This window comes from Corythoichthys intestinalis, chromosome 14 (assembly GCF_030265065.1).
Source record: "Corythoichthys intestinalis isolate RoL2023-P3 chromosome 14, ASM3026506v1, whole genome shotgun sequence".
NCBI classification, from domain to species: domain Eukaryota; kingdom Metazoa; phylum Chordata; class Actinopteri; order Syngnathiformes; family Syngnathidae; genus Corythoichthys; species Corythoichthys intestinalis.
The window spans coordinates 18,797,900-18,822,672 of record NC_080408.1 but is presented as its reverse complement, the minus strand read 5'-3'; the positions used below and the strand labels follow the sequence as shown (position 1 = coordinate 18,822,672).

At 39.0% G+C, this 24,773-nt stretch overlaps 1 protein-coding gene across 2 annotated transcripts in view; it reads right to left on the bottom strand.

The window, feature by feature from the left end:
• Positions 1-24,773, bottom strand: part of LOC130929588 (sodium channel protein type 4 subunit alpha B-like) — a 110,434-nt gene that overhangs the window by 41,961 nt on the left and 43,700 nt on the right. For both annotated transcript variants that reach the window (XM_057856864.1, XM_057856865.1), the window contains exons 9-17: positions 21,142-21,283; positions 16,372-16,569; positions 16,114-16,296; positions 15,667-16,038; positions 15,443-15,572; positions 15,073-15,311; positions 9,321-9,494; positions 8,766-9,122; positions 1,465-1,872 (exon numbers count right to left, since the gene is read on the bottom strand). In XM_057856864.1, the coding sequence (XP_057712847.1) occupies positions 1,465-1,872; positions 8,766-9,122; positions 9,321-9,494; positions 15,073-15,311; positions 15,443-15,572; positions 15,667-16,038; positions 16,114-16,296; positions 16,372-16,569; positions 21,142-21,283 (2,203 nt within the window). The remainder of the gene's footprint in view (positions 1-1,464; positions 1,873-8,765; positions 9,123-9,320; positions 9,495-15,072; positions 15,312-15,442; positions 15,573-15,666; positions 16,039-16,113; positions 16,297-16,371; positions 16,570-21,141; positions 21,284-24,773) is intronic.

Sequence of the window (24,773 nt, the reverse complement as noted above, 5' to 3'; positions counted from 1 at the left end):
TTTAAATTTAAAGAAATGGATTAAAATATTATTTAAATAAAATCATAGACTTCATAATGATATTGATTCAACCTACAGTGCGCCACGCCTGCAAGTAGGGGTCCATCCCACAATCCGCATCACTTATTCGCAGTCGGTCGCAGCGGCACATGCAGCAATCCAACGCCGGATTTATGTGAAAAAGTACGAAAGCTGTGTCGCATACACACAAGAAGGATTGTCTCAGGAGTGATTTGTTCGAGGATTCAAGATAATTATTATATTTTTCAAACCATGCATGAATTTTGAAACGTGAAAAAAAATCAATGGGAGAAATTAGCCGCTACAGCATTGGTATTATACTTCGTAATATTTACGTACAATAAATGCTACCTGCACGTTTTTTTTTTTTTTGCTTTTAACCAAGAATCGAGACTGTTTTACGTCCATATCTAAAGAATTCCGGGATTTAAGCTTTTATTCACAAGAATTTTCACCGGAAAAGCTCGTTTACATGTGACGGCCGCCACATTGACTGACAGACTAGCATCATACTTCGAGATATTTACGTAAAATAAATGCTAACTGCACGTTTTTTGTTTTTTTTTTTGCTTTTAACCAAGAATCGAGACTGTTTTACGTCCATATCTAAAAAGAATTCAGGGATTTAAGCATTTATTCACAAAACTTTTCACCGGAAAAGCTTTGTTTACATATGGCGGCCGCCATATTGACTGACAGACTAGCATCGTACATATTTACGTAAAATAAATGCTAATTGCACGGCATTTTTTTGTTGTTGCTTTTAACCAAGAATCGAGACTGTTTTACGTCCATATCTATAAGGAATTCAGGGATTTAAGAATTTATTCACAAGAATTTTCACCGGAAAAGCTGTTTACATTTGGCGGCCGCCACATTGATTGACAGGCTAGCATTTTACTTTGACATATTTACGTAAAATAAATGCTAACTGCACGGTTTTTTAGCTTTAACCAAGAATCAAGACTGTTTTACTGTACGTTCATATCTATAAAGGATTCAGGGATTTAAGCATTTATTCACAAGAATTTTCAACAATCAATTTTGTCTATGATTCCACTCGGTCAGCTTTGATGGCCATGCAAACAATGCAGGCCCGCTATTAACCACCCGCGCCCCGTGTCCCGTCAATATAATTATGAAGTCTATGATAAAATTTTATTTGTTGTTACTTTACAAAGTTTCAAGTAATTTCAGTGACCATTGCGGGGTTTTCTGTCCTTAACAGTGGAGTAAGAACAATATTGTCCAAGTGTGTAACAAAAAAAAGAAGAAATAAAGTATTTTAGATTAATTTTTTAAATATGTATTACTGTGCCAATTGTACTTTGTGATGGTGCTTATGGGCCAGTGTTTTCCTATTGTTGCTACAATGCAATGTGGTTGGTGTTTTTCCTGGGGTTTGTTGAGTAATAAACAGAACACAAAATGTGTCAAACTTACTTTGTGGTCTTCATCCTCTGATGACTCAGACACATCCTCCTCCTCCATTAACTCCACATCCGATTCTCCGGGTGCGATTGGAACAATAATTGTCAAGTTTGGGTTAGTCATGTAGCTGTCCTCTTCTGGGATAATGTACTTTTCTCCATAGAGTCTGTAAATTCCACCGTTACTTTCCAGGTGATTCCCAACCAGCTTGAAGGCCTTACAGTTCTCTTGAGGGTTTTTCCGTCTGCAGTTCAAAGTGTGGTTGAAGAGGTGGATGATATTTGTGGCAAGCCAAGAAAGACCAGAGTGGATGCGAGCGATAGCAAGTTGGATGTTATTCAAATCACCATCCTCATCTGGAGCTGAGAGGTTGTCAGAGCTGAAAGAGCTGAGTAGCAGGGCAAGGAAAAGATTCAGTACCTGTGGACACACAAGAAACATGTGTTTGAAAGCTTCAAGACCGAAGGGGAATCTTTTCATACTTTCATATTTAGATTTTACTCCCGATTTTCAAGAGTAGATAAACACAGCAAGATAAATCTATAATTTTTTATCTTTAGTATTTATCTTTTGAGTATCCAAACTTTGGATACATTTTTGCTTTGTGGAAGAGGCAGTTATCACTAGGGGTGCAACGGTTCAGTTAGCCCACGGTTCGGTTTGAACCACGGTTTTCGGATCACGGTTTCGGTTCGGTTTCAGTTTGCGTTTTGCTTTTTTATTTTTTATTTTAACTGCCTTTATTTTGCTTTTAAGAAAATGAAATAAACATTTTCGACTGTAAAAATGCTTCTTAGCTCTTAGGCTGGTGTAGTGACTGACTACTGAAATACACACACAGTATTTAAAAAATACTTGGCAAAGTAACTGGTGTTACCTTCCATGTTTTTTTTTTCAGTAAAAAAAAAAAAAATACCTTTGCTATGTTTGGAGGTCATTTAATGTTGTGAATCAACCGTTAAAGTTGATAAAATTGCTCCGTTTTTGCATTAGTTCCCCTCTGTCTACTTTCGACATGTGAAATTTTAAAACTGTTTCATTCTTTAAAGATAGACTCAAGTCAAGATTTTGCCAATTTAGGAGTATTTTAGATAAAAAGTTACTTAGGTTTGCTAGGAAGGTTCACTACAACAGAGCCTTTCTGAGAGGTTTACTGCTCTAAAATGGCGGCTGTTTACTAACGCTACCGAGTCTGCCATTTTGCATGTAGTTCTATATGCATGAGACATCTAGGCGTAGATTGTAGTCTGTCGGCTACAGTCAGGAAATATTGGAGCCACGTAGCCTAGCATCACGTTTGCTACAGTGTCACAACAAAAACTCTTCCCTCTCAGTGTCTCTGACTTTTCCCGCGTCATTCAACTAACGTATTAACGCACATCGTCTCGTTGCCGAAACGTTGACAAAATCCGAACTGAGGAAAAAAGTAATGCACGAAAAACGTACAGATTTTGAACGTAACGTACGGCGTACACATTTAAAAGTGCTCACTTGTACAAACTACGCCGAGACCGTACAACTTGACAAGTATGAATTATAGTGGACCGTCACAGACTCACAGTTAGGTACGGTAGTAGCACTCTGTAGCACGGGACGTCCAACTATCAGTGGTCAGGGCGAATTTATGTGCTGTAGCGAAATCATCTTTGATGGCTTTGCGTGCCATTTCATAAACGTTGGGGATTACTTTGTTGGAGAAATATGTCCGCGAGGGAACAATGTAACGCGGGTCAAGCGTTGCAAATAAATTAACAAAGCCCACCGTGTGTTTTCACTGATGTCATCTTCGGGGTTGTCCTGCTCTGAGAAAGTGATATCTGTGGGTGATGCCGGCTGAGGTGCCGGAGTCATGTTATAAGTGTTGCCATTAGCATAGGGAAATAGCGCTGAGCAATGCTTGCAAATCGTTTTATTTTATTTTTCAATATTTTCTCTCCCTCCGCATTGTAGTCCACGGGGAAACAGAAATGTTCCCACATCGCAGATTTGAAAGAAGCTGGTGCTTCCTCAAAATTCGGTCTCTCCACTCCTCCGCTCGCCATAGCTTTTTGTTTTCTTTCTTGTTTCACTTCACTCTTAAACGAGAGAGGGCATTACTCAGCTTCTATTACACAGGTGTTTGACAGCGATCGGACATTTACTTGCGCGGCAGGAATTTCTCCACAGCTGTGCTTCGTGTCACACACAGGCACACAGAGCTCGACCAATTCATTCCACAAGCGCTCGGGATAAATTAATTGCAAAACCGAAAAGGCGCAGTTCATAAAGGCGTATTGAACCATACAGGGCGAACCGTACGGTTCAGCTTTGAACCGCAAACCGTTGCACTGCTAGTTATCACCTACTTTTTGACTCATGCATGAAAACTTTGACATGCGCATTTGAACCTCTCACTACAGAGTATTCTACAAACTGCAACACATAGAGTGGGGAGAACAAGTATTTGATACACTGCCAGTGTATCAAATACTTGTTCTCCCCACTGTATGGCTTCCTGTGCTTTCACTTATTTTAAACTCAAGTGTCCAAGCATCCAACTTCCAAGTAATCTGTCTACAAGCTTAGAGAGCATCAGCAGGAAACACACGCTGCACTGTATGTACACGTGCACGTGTGCATATGCACAGTTGGTGCACAATGATCGTCTTTAGCCAGTCAAAGATGGGGAGCATGAGCAGTTGATTAGTGATGAATGACCTTTGACTTCATTGCCCCTTAATCACCCTGGATAATCTCTTGGATAAACAGCTTTCCCACGATTCATGTGTAGAAGACGATTCTGTGCACTATTCAAGGCATACTGCAGTCATCAGGTCTATGGCCTAACAAGGTAATAGAAGCCCTGGTGGAATCCCAGTAATGCATACAAGTAAAAAAATCTGTTAATTTTTTTGTTTTTAATTTTGTATTTCATTTGTTTGAGTTTGAAGTGGTTTAACGTAGCCAAACTATTGAAAGCACGGCAGATATGTGTTCATTTACTGTACCATAATAAGACTTCATATTTACTGTAACTAACAGTTCTTTGTTTTCCCAAGAAGGATTGCATTTTTCATGTCATTTGTCATTAAAATTCCTTTGTTGAATTATAATGGTATCGACAGCAAATTGTAAAGGATTTTGAAGCAAAATCGTCGGAAAAGTAAGTAAAATAGTTGAACAAAAAGCAAATTAATTTGGCATGACAGGATTTAAAGTGGGGCATACAGACATTTTATGGTAGAGAGAGGACAACCTCAACTATATACCTTATAACCTCGCTCACTTAACACATTATATAACAGAATGTGTATATTGTAATGGTTGTTTCAGTAAAAATCCGATTTAATTGCAATATATTATATATATGTTGTTGTGAATTAGTATACGCAGGTTTTCTCCCACATCCTAAAATCATGTATGTTAGATTGAGTGAGCAATTCAAAATAGTCCACAGGTGTTAGTGGTTTAAGATCCTGCGACCATCGTTACGATAAAAGGTACGGATTATTAATAAATTAATGGATACTAGTGCTGCAATGATTAATCGATGAACTCGTGTAATCGATTAGGAAAAAAAGCTTCGAATCAAATTTTGCTGCTTCAAGTATTCGTTTAATCAGAGTGGCATTGTAGTAGTTTGTTTTGAAAGTGCTTGCCTTTAGTTTTATTGATTTGGGTGGATACACTGCCCTCTTTTGGCAACAGTGAATTTGAAATACATGGCTGGATTCAGCTGCTCCCTGTTTAGCCCAACATAAGGTAAGTTTTTGTTTGAGCTAATATGTTTTTTAAAGGATTCGTAATTTAGTTTCTAGAGTGTATTTAGTCGTTTTTTTGTGGAAATATGTCTTTGAACGATTTAAGAGCATAAAAAAAAAAGTTAGCATTTTGTAGCATTTAAGCTAGCGGACTTTTGCTATGTAAGTTAGCCAATTCTTTTGTTGTACTTTGATCCTCATTTTTTATGCCGTTTGACGCTAAACTCAGGTATTTTAATTCATTTTTAAATGAAAGTACAATTCTGAATATTTTGAAGAAACACAGGGAACTTTATTTTGTATTCGCATTTAATGCTCTTTTGAAAGTGCAATCGTAGCAAGCCTTTGTTTTACATCTCCTAAACTTTATTCTGCAATGCATTAAATGTTCGGATGATCCGATTACTCGATTATTCGAACTAACTAGTTGATAGATTAATCGACTACTAAATTAATCGATAGCTGCAGCCCTAATGGATACATTAATCAATGACAATGATGATCAATTGCATGGATTTTTCATAATGAATAAATGATATTGTAACGTTAGATTTGCTTGATTTTTAGCAAAGGGGGCTTAGGCTCAGTTCACTCTCAGTGTGAATGTGAAAGTGAACGATGGGATGGATGGCTTGGCATAATGCACAATTCTAACAGGAAGCAAAATTTCATCATTTAGATTTTTGCACCAATGGAAAATAAAATGGTAAGGACTCAGATGATAGCAAAAATACGGTGTGGCCTTAGCTGATCTTTAGTCCAGTACATATGTCACTATTTCACCCATAGGGTTTTATTCACTTGCAATGACTAAAACATTCAGCCATGCTGCACATGAGCTACCACGATGAGTATGTTATATGTTGTGACTACAAATAGGCCTGTCGCGATAACAAATTTTAGTGGGCAATAATTCTCTCATAAATTATTGTGATATGCGATATTATTGCGCCCCCCCCCATTTTTTTTTTTTAAACCAATTTACAATAACACAGTAAGAATACTGCATACAGTATATTAATAATACTAAGTAATATTAAGTACACCTATTTAAACGCAATAAATGTTTACTCTTAAATTCAAAAATACTTTTTAAGAAATCCCAACTAAAAACAATAGACCATGCCTCTTTTAAGTAAAAGACAACAATATCAATACCGCACAGAAAAACAGAATAAATAAAATGTCTTTTTCAAGGAAAGATAAAATTGCACTTCAATAACTTAAGCATTTAGGCACAGAGGTATAAAGTTGTAGTAACACAAACAATTGCACTCCAACAACAAAAGAGGAAAAATAGATTAATTAAGTAGCAGTGACAAAAATTTGACTTCACCAAGGCTAGGTTTATACTGCAGGTCTTGATGCACAAATCCGATTTTTTGTCATATGTGTTTTTTTGGCGTGCCCGTTCAGACTGCCTTTGTCCATGGAGCCGGTTCAAGTATCAAACATTCGCACTAAATCGCAGTCCGAGAGCAAAGTGCCCCGCGTGCGCAGAAGCATCAAAACAAATGACACATGCTAACTGTATGACATTCCAGGGTGATCATATTTTGATTGCCAAAAAGATGGCACAAATAACAGACATTAATAATCCCCGTTTAGTCTTTTATTCAAAGTTTATATGGACTGACAGAACGCATACACGCACGCACATAATCCTTGATTTATGTGCGTGACATGTGTCAATTTGCCCCGTCTCGGCAATACTGAAATACTGCTCATTTGGCGTATAAAATGAAAATCGAAAATTGTCAGGCCAGAGGTTGCGCTAGACTTTTTCGTTGTCTGTCATTTTGACTGACAGGGTCATAAAAATCCGGTCATAATCTATTTTTACCCGCCACTTAAATTTTTAAAATGATGATAATGACATTGTGGTGACCCTTTGTTTGGCATAATTCACCTTCCGTACTTGTGTGTCCATTTGGCCGAGTGCGTTAGCGGCTACGACACAGTCACGTGACAGAGGCACTTAAGAGCCGCGCGTGTTCCGGCTTGAATAGAGTTCACAGAGAGCAGCAGAGCTACAGTGGCTGGACACAGCAATTTGAGCTAACAAGACTCTTAACATTGCATACCGCTTCAACGTATTCAATAGTATTTAGTTTTCATTCATTTTAAATGAATATTCTGTCCGAACAAGCTTAACAGAGAATCCACACCGTGCCATCACACATCAATCAGATGATATGTAACTTTTTCTCCGCAGTGACAAAAACAGCTGACTGTGGCCCCAGTAGGTAAGGCTACATATGGAACAATGAAATTAACAGTTCACCTGCTGTGGTCTGAACGGAGTCTTACACCTTCCTCCTGGTGCGCATGGACTTGAATTGCGTGCCCGCTTGTGCAGTCCCTGTTTTTTCACCTCTTTTATCAACACCATCGTCGTTTTGGGGCTTTTTGAAGAAACTTCGAACACTCAGTTGCCTTGATATTTTTCAGAGTAAGGCCAACGACGTCATGCATCAAGAGAGACAATAGCTAATTAATAATATGCTCACTCGCCACCCTGTGGTCTGGGGTGTGAATTGCAACCTGTCAAAATGACAGGTGGACTTCAGTTTTTTCCGTCACCGTTTTAAAAAATCGGTCAACGACGGAAAATATTCGGTTAACGCGACCCCTGTGTCAGGCTTATCCTTTTCTTCATTATTTTTTTCATCACTGTGGTCAAGACCGCTTCGTACATATAAGCAGAGTTCAAGCTAGAAGCTAATGCACAGCTACATCGCTCACATCCTGCCAGCCGCTTTCGCTTTTGTGACGTCATTGCTGCATGAATTCCGATTCGTGAGATTTGAAAGTTCAGACCGCCAGCCACATTCTGGAAAAATGTGGCCCAGATCGGATTTAGACCACATACGAAAGTGACCCAGATTGGATTTGAAATGGTCCACCTCTATGCGACTTGTCATGTTTAGACCGTCAAGTTAATGCCTCACTCGAGTCAGAAAAATACGAAAAAATCGGATTCATGATTAAGACCTGTAGTATGAATGTAGCCTTAGGCTAGGTTCAAATGTGTAAAACGAACATACCCAGAAGTCAATAAAACAGAGTGAATCCTCATCACAGCATATTGCGCTGTTGGTAACAAGGAAGCCGAACCTTTAACAGCACGTCCGCCGCACATCTGCTGCACGCGCACGCACGTACGCGAGGCGAAAAATCGCAGCGGGAAAATTACCGCCTTCCTTTTTTATTTACCGTGCGATAAATGGAATTATTGCATATTGCGACAGACTTAACTACAAATTGCAGGTCAATTGCAAATAATACAAACATTGCACGATATACGGTTTTATTCTTTTCGATTCGATTTTTGTGACATACAATTTGTTTTGTAACAAATGTACTGTTATTTACATTCCTTTGCTGCTATGGATTGGTTTTTGTTTTACTCTCACCATGAAAAATCATGAAAGTCTAAATTGGCATTTATGAAAGAATGAAATGTATGTGATCGACGAGTGATTAGTACCCTGCCTCTTGAGTCAAGTAAGATGGGCTAACAAGTAATACATGGATGGGTTAATAGTCAGAAAATATCATAGATGGACTCACCACTAAGTTTCCAATGACCATGACCAGCATGAACACCAGAATGCAGAGAGGTTGCCCTGCTACTTCCATACAATCCCACATGGTCTCAATCCACTCTCCACACAGCACCCTGAACACAATCAGGAAGGAGTGAAAGAAGTCCTTCATGTGCCAGCGAGGAAGCTGACAGTCATGAGAGATCTTGCACACACAGTCCTGGTAGTTCTTGCCAAACAACTGCATGCCCACTACAGCGAAGATGAAGACGATGATGGCCAACACCAGTGTTAAGTTTCCCAGAGCGCCGACTGAGTTGCCAATGATTTTTATTAGAGTGTTGAGGGTCGGCCAAGACTTGGCCAGTTTGAAGACACGCAACTGATAAAGAGATCAGGTGGAGAAACGTAATATCAGAACAACCTTTATCGTTATTATTGTTGATGGATAAAATCTATTAACAAAACAACAATAACCTTTAAGCTTAATTGCTTAATTACTGCACAATTACTGAAATAGAAAATAAGCAGTAATTAGTTTATTGTAGAACAAACTTGTGGTAGTCAAAGAAACAATTACCAGTCTGAAGGAGCGAAGAACAGATAGCCCCTCAACATTGGAGAGCCCAAGCTCCATCAGACTAAGGCAAACAATGATGCCATCAAAAATGTTCCAGCCCTGTTGGAAATAATAGTAAGGGTCCATGGCAATCAGCTTCAGGATCATCTCTGCAGTAAAGATCCCTGTGAACACCTGTGGTCACATAAAATACATACGAATAAGTTTAATTACTAAGAAAAATAAAGAATCAAAATCTTGATTGTAGCAATGTGTGTATTTAGAAAGTCAAATTTGTTGAAATAGCATTTAATATTTATTGCAAGAAATCTCTGCCAATGATTACAAATCCACTTTATCTACAAATCCACTTTTTTTTTTTTTTTTTTTTTTTACAGTAAATAGGCTTCTGACAAAAGCTGCAGCTACAACAAAGTGCTTTTCGAAAACATGAAAAGAACAAAAACAAAATCATCAATTGAAAAAACATTGTTATGTTATAGTGTAATCGTGACATTAATACAGTATATTTAAAATATATGTCACTTAATTCAACTAGCATTGCTGTTTCTATGTCTCCTCTTACTGACGGGGACATTGGTAACTAGGGTTGTTCCGATCATGTTTTTTTGCTCCCGATCCGATTCCGATCGTTTTAGTTTGAGTATCTGCCGATCCAGATATTTCCCGATCCGATTGCTTTTTTTTTGCTCCCGATTCAATTCCAATCATTCCCGATAATTTTTCCCGATCATATACATTTTAGCAATGCATTATGAAAAAAATGAATAAAATTCGGACGAATATATACATTCAACATACAGTACATAAGTACTGTATTTGTTTATTATGACAATAAATCCTCAAGATGGCATTTACATTATTAACATTCTTTCTTTGAGAGGGATCCACGGATAGAAAGACTTGCAATTCTTAAAGGATAAATGTGACTTTGTATATTGTGACTAAATATTCCCATCCAGTGTATTTGTTGAGCTTTCAGTAAATTATACTGCAGCCATTTAACTGTTCTGCCCAAATGCATGATGGGAAGTGGAACCATGACTGTGCGTAGTGGCAGCAATTGATATATCTTCTCAGCGTTGGGAAATAACATAGGGTGTTAAGAAAAAAAGATCAACTACTACTTTGCTTCCCCACGTTGCTCTCCATGATATTTCTAATTGTTGAGAGAGGGACTGTAAGGCTTTAGCAAAAAATGCGCCAAAGACTGTCAAAATTCATTTTACTCATTTTACGCTGCCTTTTGGCTCTATATCTAGGTAAAACGGCGCCATTATAATTTGAATGCGACAATGCGTGAGTACGTCGTGCAGCGCTTGCGTTAATTGCTTTAAATATATTAACGTGATTAATTTTTTAAAAAAATTACCGCCGTTAACGCGATAAATTTGATAGCCCTACTTTAAGCCAAAACTAAAGACTCTGGATGAGTGTAAGGCATTTTGTCTATAACGTTAAATAAAAATAGAAGACGATTTAAATAAAAAATACATAAATACATACATACATAAAAAATGCATGTCCGACATTCTTTTGCCGATTCCGATACTTTGAAAATGACGTGATCGGACCCGATCGATCGGCATCCCGATCGATCAGGACATCTTTATTGGTAACCGAAGGAAAGGAAGAGGGAAGATGGGTCAGATAAGGTAAGGTAAGGTTAATTAAAGGTGAGTGCACAAGCAATGTTAATAATGTAAGGTGAGGAACCTAGTATTAGGACTTTGAGTATTAATCAGTCGACATCCTACTACGTGTTCAAGTTTGCCCAAGTGGAGGAGTTTAAGTTGATCGTGGTAAAGAAACAGTTGACCTGAAAGGTAAAACTTATATTTACATGTTGATCCACCCAACTTTAACCCTACTCTCACCCATGGCCACGAACTGTGGGTCGTGAGCGAAAGAACAAGATCCTGGACAGAAGCAGCTGAAATGCTCTCCCTGAGAGACATGGTGAGAAGTTTGGTTGTCTGGAAGGGGCTTGGAATAGAACCACTGCTCCTCCGCATCGAGAGGAGCCAGATGAGGTGGCTCGGGCATTTGATTAGAATGACCCCCTAAATGACTTCCTGGTGAGGTGTTCCGTGCACCTCCTCCTACTGGGAGAAGGCCCTGGGGTCGGCCCAGGACACGCTGGGGAGACTTTTCCTCCCATTTAGCCTTGGAACGCCTTGGGATTCCCCTGCATGAACTGGGCGAAGTGGCTGAGGGAGGGGAAAAGTCTGTGCTTCCCCGTTGAAGCCGCTGGCCTCAGAAAAACAGGAACTGACTTGACTTGCTGACAACAGAAAAACTTGGGACTTACTTGATACTTAGGCTACGTTCAGATTGCAAGCATCCTGTATCTGATTCCAATCGGATTCCTCCTCAAATCTGATTCATAGGGCTGACTTTTTACACATTTTTAGCAAGTGTCCAAATCAGATCTGGGCCTGTTCAGATTGGGCCATAGTATTGACCCATCTGACAGGTGGTTGTGGCAACCAACGCGTCATCCAGTGCAGAGTGATGACACAAACAGTCAAAACCTATCTGAGCTGTTCAGAATGAGAAGCATCTTATCCATATCAGATATGAAACCATGTGTGGTTTCAGTGTCTCACAAAAATCTGTTTACCATGCTTTGTGACTGTTCAGACTAAAAAAGAACAATCCAGTTTCAATCTGGTATGCTGCCCGTCTCAACAAGGCCTTTGACCAAATGCAACTGCAATGCGTATTGGTAGAGCTGCGGCTATGAAAGTTCTAAATACATATGAGTTGAGTTGACTCTTCATCGGCTAATTGTCATCAATCTCTACAAACTGGAACTCCTTCTGCTAATACCCATCATCAGTCCTGGTGCATCTATAGCCTGTCTGTCCTGGAAGTGGATCTCTCCTGACTGTGGTTCTCCCCAAGGTTTGTCTTTTCCCACTGGGTTTTTGGAGTTTTTCCTTGCTGCCATGGCGGGTCTAAGGATGGGGGATGCCCAGGACATGAACTCATCTCATTCATCTACTGCAGGGGTGTCCAAACTTTTTGCAAAGGGGGCCAGAATCGGTGTGGTAAAAATGTGGGGGGCCGACCTTGGCTGACATCCTTTACGTAGAACAATATATTTATGCAAATTTTAGCAAGCCATTCTGTGTGTCACATTTGCTTTATTACTATTTTTTTTATTAATAATTTCCACAAAATCTTGCAACTAGCCTTTGTGGCGTTCTCTTTCATCTCTTGGGCTCTTGTGAAATACTGCTGCTGTAAAATTAAACTAGCTTTAAATTGCTTCACTTTCTCACTACGTATCTTCCCTGTAATCTTGTCGTACATGTCAGCTTGTCTTGTTTGGTAATATCGCCTCACATCGAACTCTTTAAAAACAGCGACTGTCTCTTTGCAAATGAGGTAGACACAGTTTTTGCGTATTTTAGTGAAGAAATGGTCCAATTTCCACCTATCCTTGCAGCGTCGGCCGTCACAGTCAACTTTCTTTTTTTTGTTGATTGTCGCCATTTTAGAAAATTGGGATTAAAGGGTCACGCAGGGTAATGTTGCTTAGAGTGCTGCTGCCTTTTAGTGGGTAAATGAGGCGCAGCATTTAGTGTGCAAGCTACATCATATGCTAGTAGCAGTACTGCTGACCAATTTATTAGGTCTGTGTGCGGGCCAGACATTATTGATTTGATGACACAGGCTGGGGGCCGGATGAAATTTGACCACGGGCCGCATTTGGCCCCTGGGCCGCACTTTGGACATGTCTGATCTACTGTATCTGACTGTGTATCAAATTGACTCTGTAAAGCCCTCTGAGAAAACTTTGTTGTGATATAGGGCTATACAAATAAAATTTAATTGAATTGAATCAATGTAACCTCCCAGTTAAAATACAACTGACATACAGTAAAACCCATTGGCAGTGTATCAAATACTTGTTCTCCCCACTGTACATACATTAATTATAGATAATTCGATTATGATTGTATAGGTGTCAGTAGGGATGGGAATCGAAATCCGATTCCAATTCGGAACCGGTTCCGAGTGTTTCGAGGCCTTGACATCACAATGAAAAAGCCTTAACGATCCCTTTAACGATTCCTAAAGACGCGTTTTGCGTCTTGACGTGTCTTGTTGTCCAGACGCATCAAACTAGCATGGCGCCAAGAACCACTCACTCCAAAGTTTGACTACACTTCACCAGGAAAGAGTGTGAAAATGAAAGGTTACACGGGTAAGCACGAGCATTGCAGCCATAAACATAACAATGACAGCACGTAGGCTCAAACGCTCGAAAGTGTGTCTTCACTTCACGAGGAAAAATTACAACAATGCGACTTGCAGTCATTGCAAGGTGGAGATAACTACATCGGGAGGGAATACGACTGCGCTGTCCTCACAGAGAGGCTAAGGCTCAGTCCTGGCTATACAGCTAGCTAAACTCCCAAATGACGATGCAGAAGACGTTGGTATAATTTGCTGACTTTATTCAACCATCACTTGAAGAGTGAAACTAAGAATAGAAATGAAACAAATCAATTTCGTCCCCAATAACAAACAGGTTTGCATCAACGTAAATCAGCGATGATTAGCTGCTAATAACAGTAATAACAAATGGTTAGCATTCGTTCGCTAGCATTAGCACATCGTTCAAACCACTACACAACTGGATTTAAGTGTCCGATCGCGAGTGGAAAGACAACAACAACAACACAAAAGATGATACATACAGGCGTTGCCTCTGTAGATATTAACATTAACAAAGAACGCAGGCTCGTAGAAGTGTTTCCCTCTGTCAATAACTCGCTCACTCGCTTGGATGCGGCATTTCTTCTTCGGGTGTAAGCGCGCTCTTCTTCACGTGAGCGCGTTCTTCTTCGCGTGAAGAAGCGCAAGGGCGCCCCCACTTGAGCATGTAAGCGCCACAAAAACTAAAAGGCATGCATTTCAAAGTAATGGTAAATAATACCCGTTAACCCAGTAGCCCCCAAACTGCGGCCCGCGGCCCAAATACGGCCCGCCTCCACATTTGGGCCGGCCATTTTGAATTTTTTTTTTTCTCAATCGTTTTATTTCCTGGCCTTTTCCTTGAAGAATTCAGAGAGGGTTATTTGGTTATTATCTATTTAATTAATAGTGTTTTTATTATTAATTATTATATTATACTATTATTTTTATTTTATTCACTCTCATTCCGTGAAGAATCCAGAAAGGGTTATTTGATTGTGGCTTTCTGAAAAACAATAATTTTTTACATTCATGCACTTCTGCAATTGTCACACTTTTTCTGTTACAAACTGACCCCGGCCCCTCATCAGAGAAGGGAAAAGTTATGTGGCCCTCACAGGAAAAAGTTTGGGGACCCCTGCTTTAACACATATTGCCAAAGGCAGAACAAGAACCTATCTGCCAATATATACCAATATTTTTTATTTCTATTAGATAAATGTTTCAGTAAAATGTTACACATTCTTGTGTATTTGCCACTTATTGCCACAGTTAACATTGAGGCTTTGGGCCTCTTTTGATCTCGTTGTGAGTTTGTAAGGTTGTGACTTCTGATTAAACACACTCGATGCCAATCAAAACGTTTGTTCTTCTTTTCCCCCAAATTAGAATCGATAAGAGAATCGATAAAGAATCGAATCATTAAGCAATATCGATAATGGAATCGGAATCGTAAAAATCCTATCAATTCCCATCCCTAGGTGTCAGTTGGATTGAAGGCACACTGTCTCTCGGCCGTTAATGGTCAAAAACATTTCCTCACCAGATTTCCCACTGAGAGCATGGTGTTGAACTCCTCAGTCATGGGGTAGTGTTCCAGGGCCATGAAGAGAGTGTTCAAGACAATACATATGGTGATACCAAGATCGAGGAAAGGATCCATCACCATCATCTTCACCCACTCCTTCAGTTTCAGCCACCATATGCAGCAGTCCCATATCAGGTACTTTTTGGCAAAGGTGTACCAACAGGGGTGGCACTTTTGTCTGGACTCCTCCAGCTCTGCAAAGAGAGACCAAAGCCAGATATGAATCATTTTCCTCATGGTACAGTCCTACCAATTATGAATAGGAACTTTTTTTTGCTGTTTGGTGATCCGAAGGAGAATTATCGGAGACCTTCTCTGAACTAACCGTCCATGGCGTCGCTGAAAAAGCTGACGGAGCTCAGTCCTCGTTTTCTGCGCACAGGATGTTGCTCAGTCACTGTTGGGGATGGCTGAAGAAGAAGCCTTTGAACATTTTCCCCTTCATTCGTGGGCTTCTGGAGACAGAAATTATACATTATGATAAAGAGTAAAATGTTATTTTGAAATATTGCTGCTGAAAAACATAAAGTTTACTCAATAGCCACTCACCGTGTCCTCTTTGATCTGCTCCATGCTATAAGCTGGCAGAGAGTTCAGGTTGTGGGGCCCCACTGGAGTGACTCCATTATGGTCAAGGGAAATGTTGAGCCGCCCATTTACTGTGAGACTGGGGGTGAAGACCTGGGAGCAGTGGCTCCTCACACTGCCCGTCCTTCTCTTCCAGTGTGTTGCGGTTGAACTGGCGCGGCTTCTGAACGCATCCCCCTGGATGCTGTACTCGTCGTCCCCGAAGTCAGCGTCTGAGTTGTTGCGCACCCTAAATGAGCTGAAAATGCTGATTTGGCTTCCTCGCCTAGTGCTGAGCGGATGAGAAGAGAGTGTGGCCAGAAGGGGGTGGGCTGGTATGGGAGACAAAGGAGGCTATGGAGACAGATAAATGTTTAAATCAAGGGTGGGTTTAATAATCAATTATTTTTTTATTTGAAAGTAATGTACCTTTAGCTCATCTAGTGGGTCAAGCTTATCTTCAGCTTCTTCTGCTGTTTCCTCTGATAAAGTCCTGTGAGATCTTCTCCTTTTAGTGCTGCATCGCCTAATACTTCCAAACTTTGCACGGAATGGAGACAACTCCGGGGACAAGATGGAGTCAGACTCCTGTGCTTGCCTTTTTGCCGCCATCTTCACACAAAGATTACCAGTGTTAAATTGTAACTACATGAAAATCCAACGATTTTTTTTTTGGTCAGTACATACTCTTTGCTCCCGACGAAGATGCTCCATGGCCATCTGAAACTCCCTCTCCTTCTGCCAGGCCTCAGCAATAGTTGCCTGATTCTGCTCCTCATAAGCCATGGCAACAACGGCCAAAATCAGATTGACCAGGTAGAAGGACCCCAGGAAGATAACCAATACAAAGAACACCATGTACGTCTTGCCAGCTGAGCGCAGAGTCTTGGAGATGCAAAGACACAAATACTGTTTGTTAGGAGGAAATGATGTAATGTCTGTTCTTTTTCTTTCTTTCTTTTTCTTGAAGATATTATCGAAGAAGACCTATCTGCTTACTATTTGGTTTGACACTTTTAGGGTTAACTATTCTGTTGAATGTCTCATGCTACAATCACAACAAGCCACTCTTTGTATAGGGAAGTATACTTGTCACCTGTAAGACGTATAATATTGGGAACACTTAAAACTTATTGCAAAGCAATGAAAGCAAAGTATTGGATCTTAAAGTGGGTTTAAGCAATAAATCAACAATAGCAATAGTTGAATACACTATTATGTTACAACATAAGCACAACACATATAGTATTTACTTGGGCTGCTAAATAAAAAAAAGCCTGATTTCAAATAACACATAGCTTTGTTTTTTGGGCAACAATGATATACAGTGGTATGAAACAGTATCTGAACCTTTTGGAATTTCTCACATTTCTGCATAAAATCACCATCAAATGTGATCTGATCTTTGTCTAAATCACACAGATGGAAAAAAAAAAAACAGTGTTTTAACTAAAACCACCCAAACATTTATAGATTTTCTTATTTTAATGAGAGTAGTATGCAAACAATGACAGAACGGGGGAAAATAAGTAAGTGAACCATCACATTTAATATTTTGCGCCCTGCCCCCATGGCAGCAATAACTTCAACCAGACGCTTCCTGGAGCTGCAGATCTGTCTGACACATCGATCAGGAATAATCTTGGCCCATTCTTCTCTACAAAACTGCTGTAGTTCAGTCAGATTCCTGGGATGTCCGGAATGAATCGCTGATTTTAGGTTATGCCCCGGCATCTCAATGGGGTTCAAGTCTGGACTTCGACTGTCTGACAGACAGCCTTAAATTTTCCTGCAAAACATCCTGATGATCATTTGAATTCATTCTTCCATTAATGATTGCAAGTTGTCCAGGCCCTGAGGCAGCAGAACAGCTCCAAATCATGATGCTCCCTCCACTATGCTTTACAGTGGGGATGAGGTGTTGATGTTGGTAAGCTTTTCCATTTTTCCTCCACACATGACGTTGTGTGTTACTCCCAAATAATTCAACTTTGGTTTCATAAGTCCACAAAATATTTTGCCAAATCCGCAGTGGCGTGTCCAAGTGCCTTTTTGTTAATATTAAAAGAGCAACTTTTTTTTTTTTTTAGACAACAGTGGCTTCCTATGAGGAGTCCTCCCTTGAACACCATTCTTGGCCATAGTTTTACATATGTTATACATACATAGTTGATTTGTGCACATAGATATAGCACTGTGCCAGTGATTTCTGTAAGTCTTTAGCAGACACTCTAGGGTTCTTTTTTACCTCTCTGAGTATTCTGCGCTGAACTCTTGGCGTCATCTTTGGTGGACGGCCATTCCTTGGGAGAGACGCAACAGTGCCAAACTCTCTCCTTTTGTAGACAACTTCTCTGACTGTTGATTGATGAACATCCAGACCTTTAGAGATGGTTTTGTATCCTTTCCCCATGTACAAATCAACAATCCTTGATCGCAGGTCTTCAGACAGCTCTTCTGACCGAGCTATAATGCACTTCGGACAATGCTTCTCATCAAGAAAATTCTTACCAGGTGTGTTTTATAGAGGGCAGGGCAGCTTTAAACCACTCATCAGTGATTGGACACACACCTTACTTAAATTGTTTGGTAAAAATTGGTTTCCTCTTTAAGTCTCCTTAGGCAGAGGGTTCACTTACTTATTTTCCCCATTCTGTCATTGTTTGCATGCTATATGAAAACCTATAAATATTTGGGTGATTTTAGTTAAATCTGACACTGTTTTTACATCTGTGTGATTTTGACTTGACAAAGATCAGATCACATTTGATGGTGATTTTATTCAGAAATGTGAGAAATTCCAAAAGGTCCAGATACTTTTACATAGCACTGTATATACATGAGTGGAAAGAGAAATAACCCTAACAAACTGAAACCTGTCACATAGCATTTGATTTCTTAGAAGACATTCCTACCCCTCATCTGAGCACAATTCAGAATGGTACCAACCATTTTTTTTCACAAGTTTGTGGAACATTTTGCCTTCATTGCCTTCACAACAATTGATAATAATAATAACAATAATAATAATAATACAGGTTTAAGTTGAAAAATGTATGTATTTTTAGGGCTGTCAAACAATTAAAATTTTTAATCGAGTTAAATTAATTAATCGTAATTAACAGCAATTCAAACCACCTATAAAATATGCCATATTTTTCTGTAAATTTTTGTTGGAATGGAAACACACAAGGCGGATATATAAATTCAACATACTGTACATAAGTACTGTATTTGTTTATTATAACAATAAATCAACAAGATGGCATTAACATTAACATTCTGTTAAAGCGATCCATGGATAGAAAGACTTTTAGTTCTTAAAAGATAAATGTTAGTGCAAGTTATAAAAATTTTATATTAAAACCCTTCTCAATGTTTTCGTTTTAATAAAATTTGTAAAATTTTCAATCAAAAATTAAACTAGTAGCTCGCCATTGTTGATGTCAATAATTACACAATGCTCATGGTGCTGAAACCCATAAAATCAGTCGCACCCAAGCGCCAGCAGAGGGCGACTAAACACCAAAAAACACAAGTAACAAGTGGACATGACACTGTGCTGTCATTTTAATCTGTTTGAGCGGGGCATGTGCGTTAATTGCGTCAACTATTTAAACGTGATTAATTAAAAAAATTAATAACCGCCCGTTAACACGATAATTTTGACAGCCCTAGTATTTTTTTAATGTGATTTTTTGTTTTAATTGACTAACTGCTCTAGTAAGGGTTAAATTCAAGATTAAATGTAACTCATAGGGATGTCAAAATTATCGCGTTAACGGGCGGTAATTAATTTTTTAAATTAATCACGTTAAAATGTTTGACGCAATTAACGCACATGCCCCCCTCAAACAGATTAAAATGACAGCACAGTGCAATGCCAATTTGTAACTTGTGTTTTTTTGGAGTTTTGTCGCCCTCTGCTGTGACAGCACAGTGCAATGCCAGTTTGTTACTTGTGGTTTTTTTGGGAGTTTTGTCGCCCTCTGCTGGCGCTCGGGTGCGAATGATTTTATGGGCTTAAGCACCCATGAGCATTGTGTAATTATTGACATCAACAATGACGGGCTACTACCGTAATTTCCCGAATATAACGCGCACTTTTTTTCCCCAAAATCAACTTGTAAACTCATGGTGCGCATTATAAACGGGTACATGGATGGAGACAGAAATATATATGTATTACATATATATATAAACCGATTTTTTTTCATTGACACGGCCACGTTGTGTTGAAGAAACGTATGCGGCGACCCGTTGCCGACCATTACGGTACGTGACGTCACCATTTTGTTTCGGTAATACTTCACTCTAATCGGCCGAATGATTTCGTCTGTGTTAAATTCTGCTTTTTTCACTCTTCATAAAGCACAGAATTTAGTTTCTTGAACTCATTTGAGTCGACGTTTATTGCAGCTCCACAATTCGGACCATAACAAGTAAGGACACACACTTCCTGTGTCCGTCAACTATATCGGTCCCTCGGGAAACTCAAACCCAAATAACAATAGTTCAGTAGTTTTACCGTATCAATCCATGGAAGAAACATTTATTCATCATGAGGAAACGAGCAAGTTATACAGCAGCCTTTAAAAGAAAAGTCACATCCATTTTGTTTTCTCCTAGATTCTGGTAAGTTGGAGAAGTTGTCAAATCATATTATTACCGTAAATATTGTCAGTTTACGGTAATGTTTTGAACTACCAATGTGCTATGCTTGTGCCGTGTTTCACCAGTCAGTAAAATGACATCTCTGTATCTGTACACGAGCTCTGTTTTCTTGTATTCTTCTATTTATTGGTGCTAAAATTAGGGTGCGCGTTATAAACGGGTACAATAATTTCCCCCAGATTTTACAAGTAAATTTGGGGTGCGCATTATACACGGGTGCGCCTTATATTCGGGAAATTACGGTAGTTTATTTTTTGATTGAAAATTTTACAAATTTTATTGAAACAAAAACATTCAGAAGGGTTTTAATATAAAATTTCAATAACTTGTACTAACATTTATTTTTTGAGAACTACAAGTCTTTCTATCCATGGATCGCTTTAACAGAATATAATAATGTTAATGCCATCTTGTTGATTTATTGTTATAATAAACAAATACAGTACTTATGTACCGTATGTTGAATGTATATATCCATCTTGTGTCTTATCTTTCCATTCCAACAATAATTTATAGAAAAATATGGCATATTTTATAGATGGTTTGAATTGCGATTAATTACGATTAATTAATTTTTAAGCTGTAATTAACTCGATTAAAAATTTTAATCGTTTGACAGCCCTAGTGAATCGATATTGATATTATTAAAAACCTATGGCTAGGCACTGTATATTTACAGTAACAATTATTTGGCTGAGCAATTTAAAATAAGGGAAAAAAACGATGAATCCCGTCATCAGAGTAGGTTACATCAATGTATAATAATGCGCAAAATATAGGTACCTGGTGGAACAGTTTTTCCCAGTAGTCTTGGGTCATGAGACGAAAGAGTGCCAGAAAAGCCCAACCGAAAGTATCAAAACTGGTGTAGCCATAGTTTGGATTTCTTCCGACCTTTAGGCAGTCAAATCCTTCTGGACACTTCCTGTAATGTAAGTGTACGTCGACATTATTAAAGCACTGTCTGGATCACCAAAGGCAGTGGACAATTAAATCAAAAGCATCTGGCATAGATATTGCTGTGATAGCGTGCTTGCCGCTGTAACAGGTTTAAAACATCTCGAGTATCAACAGTATCAGCCTTGTGGCCTTTGACTCGTAGCAGAGAGTCCAGTAAGTCCATATCACTGCTATCATCACCATTATTTCAACTGAGGAGGGCATTTGAAATTCATCCCACTCTGCTAAACTAAAATGCACCACAGTAAAAGAGATTATGTACCCAGCCAGATGGATACCAAACAGAGGTTCAAACATTTTTCAGTTTGTTGCTTCAATTTCTATCTTCATTGTCAGCAGGGATGCATTACAGCAAATATTTAGGTCTGGCAGTGGAGAACAAGCCGGGCTGCCATGTCAATCTGAGTGCAAAATAATTTCATAATGACTGGGAAACAGCTGGACATAGAGTGCTGCTGGGAGAACAGCTGGACAGCTAACCAACCACCAACCAGCTGGGCAGCAATGCTCACTAATATGCAGAAGAGAGGGCAGAACAAGCTTTATCATCATCATCATCATCATCATATCTCTGTGCTCAATGTGTGAAGCCACACATGAACTAACCTTTGATCCAATGTGACAATTCAACACAACCACCAGACAACCACTTACACTTCTTCACAAAACATTTCGTGTGAATGACACAAAAACTGAGAAATTGTTTTGTAAATCTACAGCACAATTATTTACATGACATGTCCCAAATATTCTTGCGATAAAAGATAGTAATGCTATTTTTGATGAAAACCATCAGACATTTTACAAAATGTATTAGAACTGCTGTATAATACCGAGAGTTCTGTTATAGAGTTGTCCCGATCACATATTTTTGCACCTAAATCTGAGAATCTGCCGATACAGAGTACCAAAAAGAGATACCTCGGCAATTTATTAAATACTTTATTACAAAATATTTTTAGGCCCCGAGCACTAAGCGTGCGAAGGCCTGAACATGCACGAAAAGTCACCAAAATTTGCACATACGTGCGGAAAATTGTAAATTTCGATAATTTTGCAACGTTGCAAAAAAATCTAACAAAATGGCTCAGTGGCGCCCCCTTGAAATTTTAAAATTGGCCTATAACATTAGGGTCTGTCAGCATAGAGCAATGAAATTTGGGGAGTCTATACCTTGTCCAAAACCGCTCCAAAAAAGCATTTACACTCATATTCCAAACCCAACAGGAAATCGGTTATTTTGGATCGAATATGAAATTTTTATTGATTTACAGGGTGCACATTGGAGACCTTTTCGCCAAGAGAGTTAGTTGGATCATCTTCAAAATTGGTGAGACTGTTCAGGAGACATATGAGATCTTAAGTTTTTAAAATGGTGCGTTTTCATTCACGGGTCTGACCTAGGCGTGGTGCCAAAGTCGGCCATTTTTTCGGCAAAATGACAAATTCAGTAAATGAGTAACAGTTCCTTGACACAACGTTCAATCTTTTTCATATCTGGCATGTATGTGCGGTATCCCACCCTTAACATGAGTGCATTGAAATATTACCCATTAGGCCAGCGCCCCCTAGTGAGAACAGGAAATGCCTTTTTTTACGAGACAGGTTCCTCCTCCAAGGGAAAAAAATCTGTTGACCTCAAACTTGCATCAGGAGAGCCTTAAGACCTGTGTTCAGGTGCCTGATGAAAAATATTGAGGTTTCGTTGAAGCGGAGGGGTCCAAACAGGAAAATGAAAATGACCGTCAACAATTTGTCTCGCAAAAAACTTTGAACAGTCATAACTCAGCAGATATACAACATATCTGCGCCAAACTTCTTGTGCTTGTTGAGAGTCATACCCTGAAGGGTCTTGTAAGGGTCATTTGCATCAACTCTACAGTGCCAACTAGTGGCGACAGAAAGGAGTTTTAAAAAAGGCCTTTCCTATTGGGTTTTTTCAATGTAGAGCAATGAAATTTGGGGAGTCCATACCTTATGCAAAACTGTTCCAAAAAGTCTCTTGCACCCATTTTCCAAATCCAACATAAAATAGGGTATTTTGGATCGAATGTGAAATTTTTATCCATTTGTAGTACAGTTTACATTCGGAGGCCTGAACATGCACGAAAACTCACCAAATTTTGCACATACATGCGGCTTTGCGTGGATTTTGATAATCTTGCGACGTTACAAAAAAAAAAAATGTAACAAAAGGGCTCAGTGGCGCCCCCTTGAATTTTTCAAAAAGGCGTTTCCTATTCATAGAGTCCCTTTTCATCCAGACGCCGACGGATAGTACGGGTTGATACTGTTGTACCCTCGGACTGCAGGACAGCTTGAACTTGTTTGGATGTTAGTTGAGGTTCTTTATCCACCATCAGCACAATCTTTTGTTGAAATCTCTCGTCACTTTTTCTTTTCCGGCCACATCTAGGGAGGTCAGCCACAGTGCCATGGGCTTCGCACTTATTGACAACACTGTGCACGGTAGTCACACAAACATTCAGGTCTTTGGAGAGTTAAGAGACTTAAGAGACATAGGAGACTTGTAGCCTTTAGATTGCCCGTGCTTCCTCAAAATTTTGCTTGTCAGACAGTTTTTTGGTCTTCTTTCTTTTCTCCATGCTCAATGTGGTACACACAAGGACACAGGACAGAGGTTGAGTCACTTTTAATCCATCTTAATTGGCTGCATGTGTGATTTAGTTATTGCCACCACTTGTTATGTGCCACAGGTAAGTAACAGGTGCTGTTAATTACACAAATTAGAGAAGCATCACATGATTTTTCAAAGGGTGCCATTACTTTTGTCCGGCCCATTTTTGGAGTTTTGTATAAAATGATAATGATTTAATTTTTTTTTCCCATTCTCTTTTGTTTTTTTTCTTCTCATTGTAAGCAAAATAAATGAAGATATTACTACCAAAGCATTTGTAATTGCAATCATTTTCTGGGAGAAATTGAGCATTATCTGACAGAATTACCAATACTTTTGGCCAGCACTGTAGAATATTCAAGTAATGAGTAACATTGTGAGTAGCTGCTTAGTGTCTCATATATATTATTTTTAAACAATGGTATTTTTTTATTCAGCACAGCATCATCTATATGAACTGTTATTATTATACCGGATTATAACCCATTACATGACCATATTATGCCCAAAAAAATACACAACAACCATCAAATTCCTATAATAAAATCTACAGAAGTGAAAAATCACCTGTCCAAAGAGCACGAGTGCCCTCTAGTGAACAAAACATACCGGAATTTCCCGAATATAACGCACACTTTTTTTCCCCAAAATCAACTTGTAAAATCATGGTGCGCATTATAAACGGGTACATGGATGGAGACAGAAATATATATATATATATTACATATATATTAGGGGTGTCAAACGATTAAAATTTTTAATCGAGTTAATTACAGCTTAAAAATTAATTAATCGTAATTAATCGCAATTCAAACCA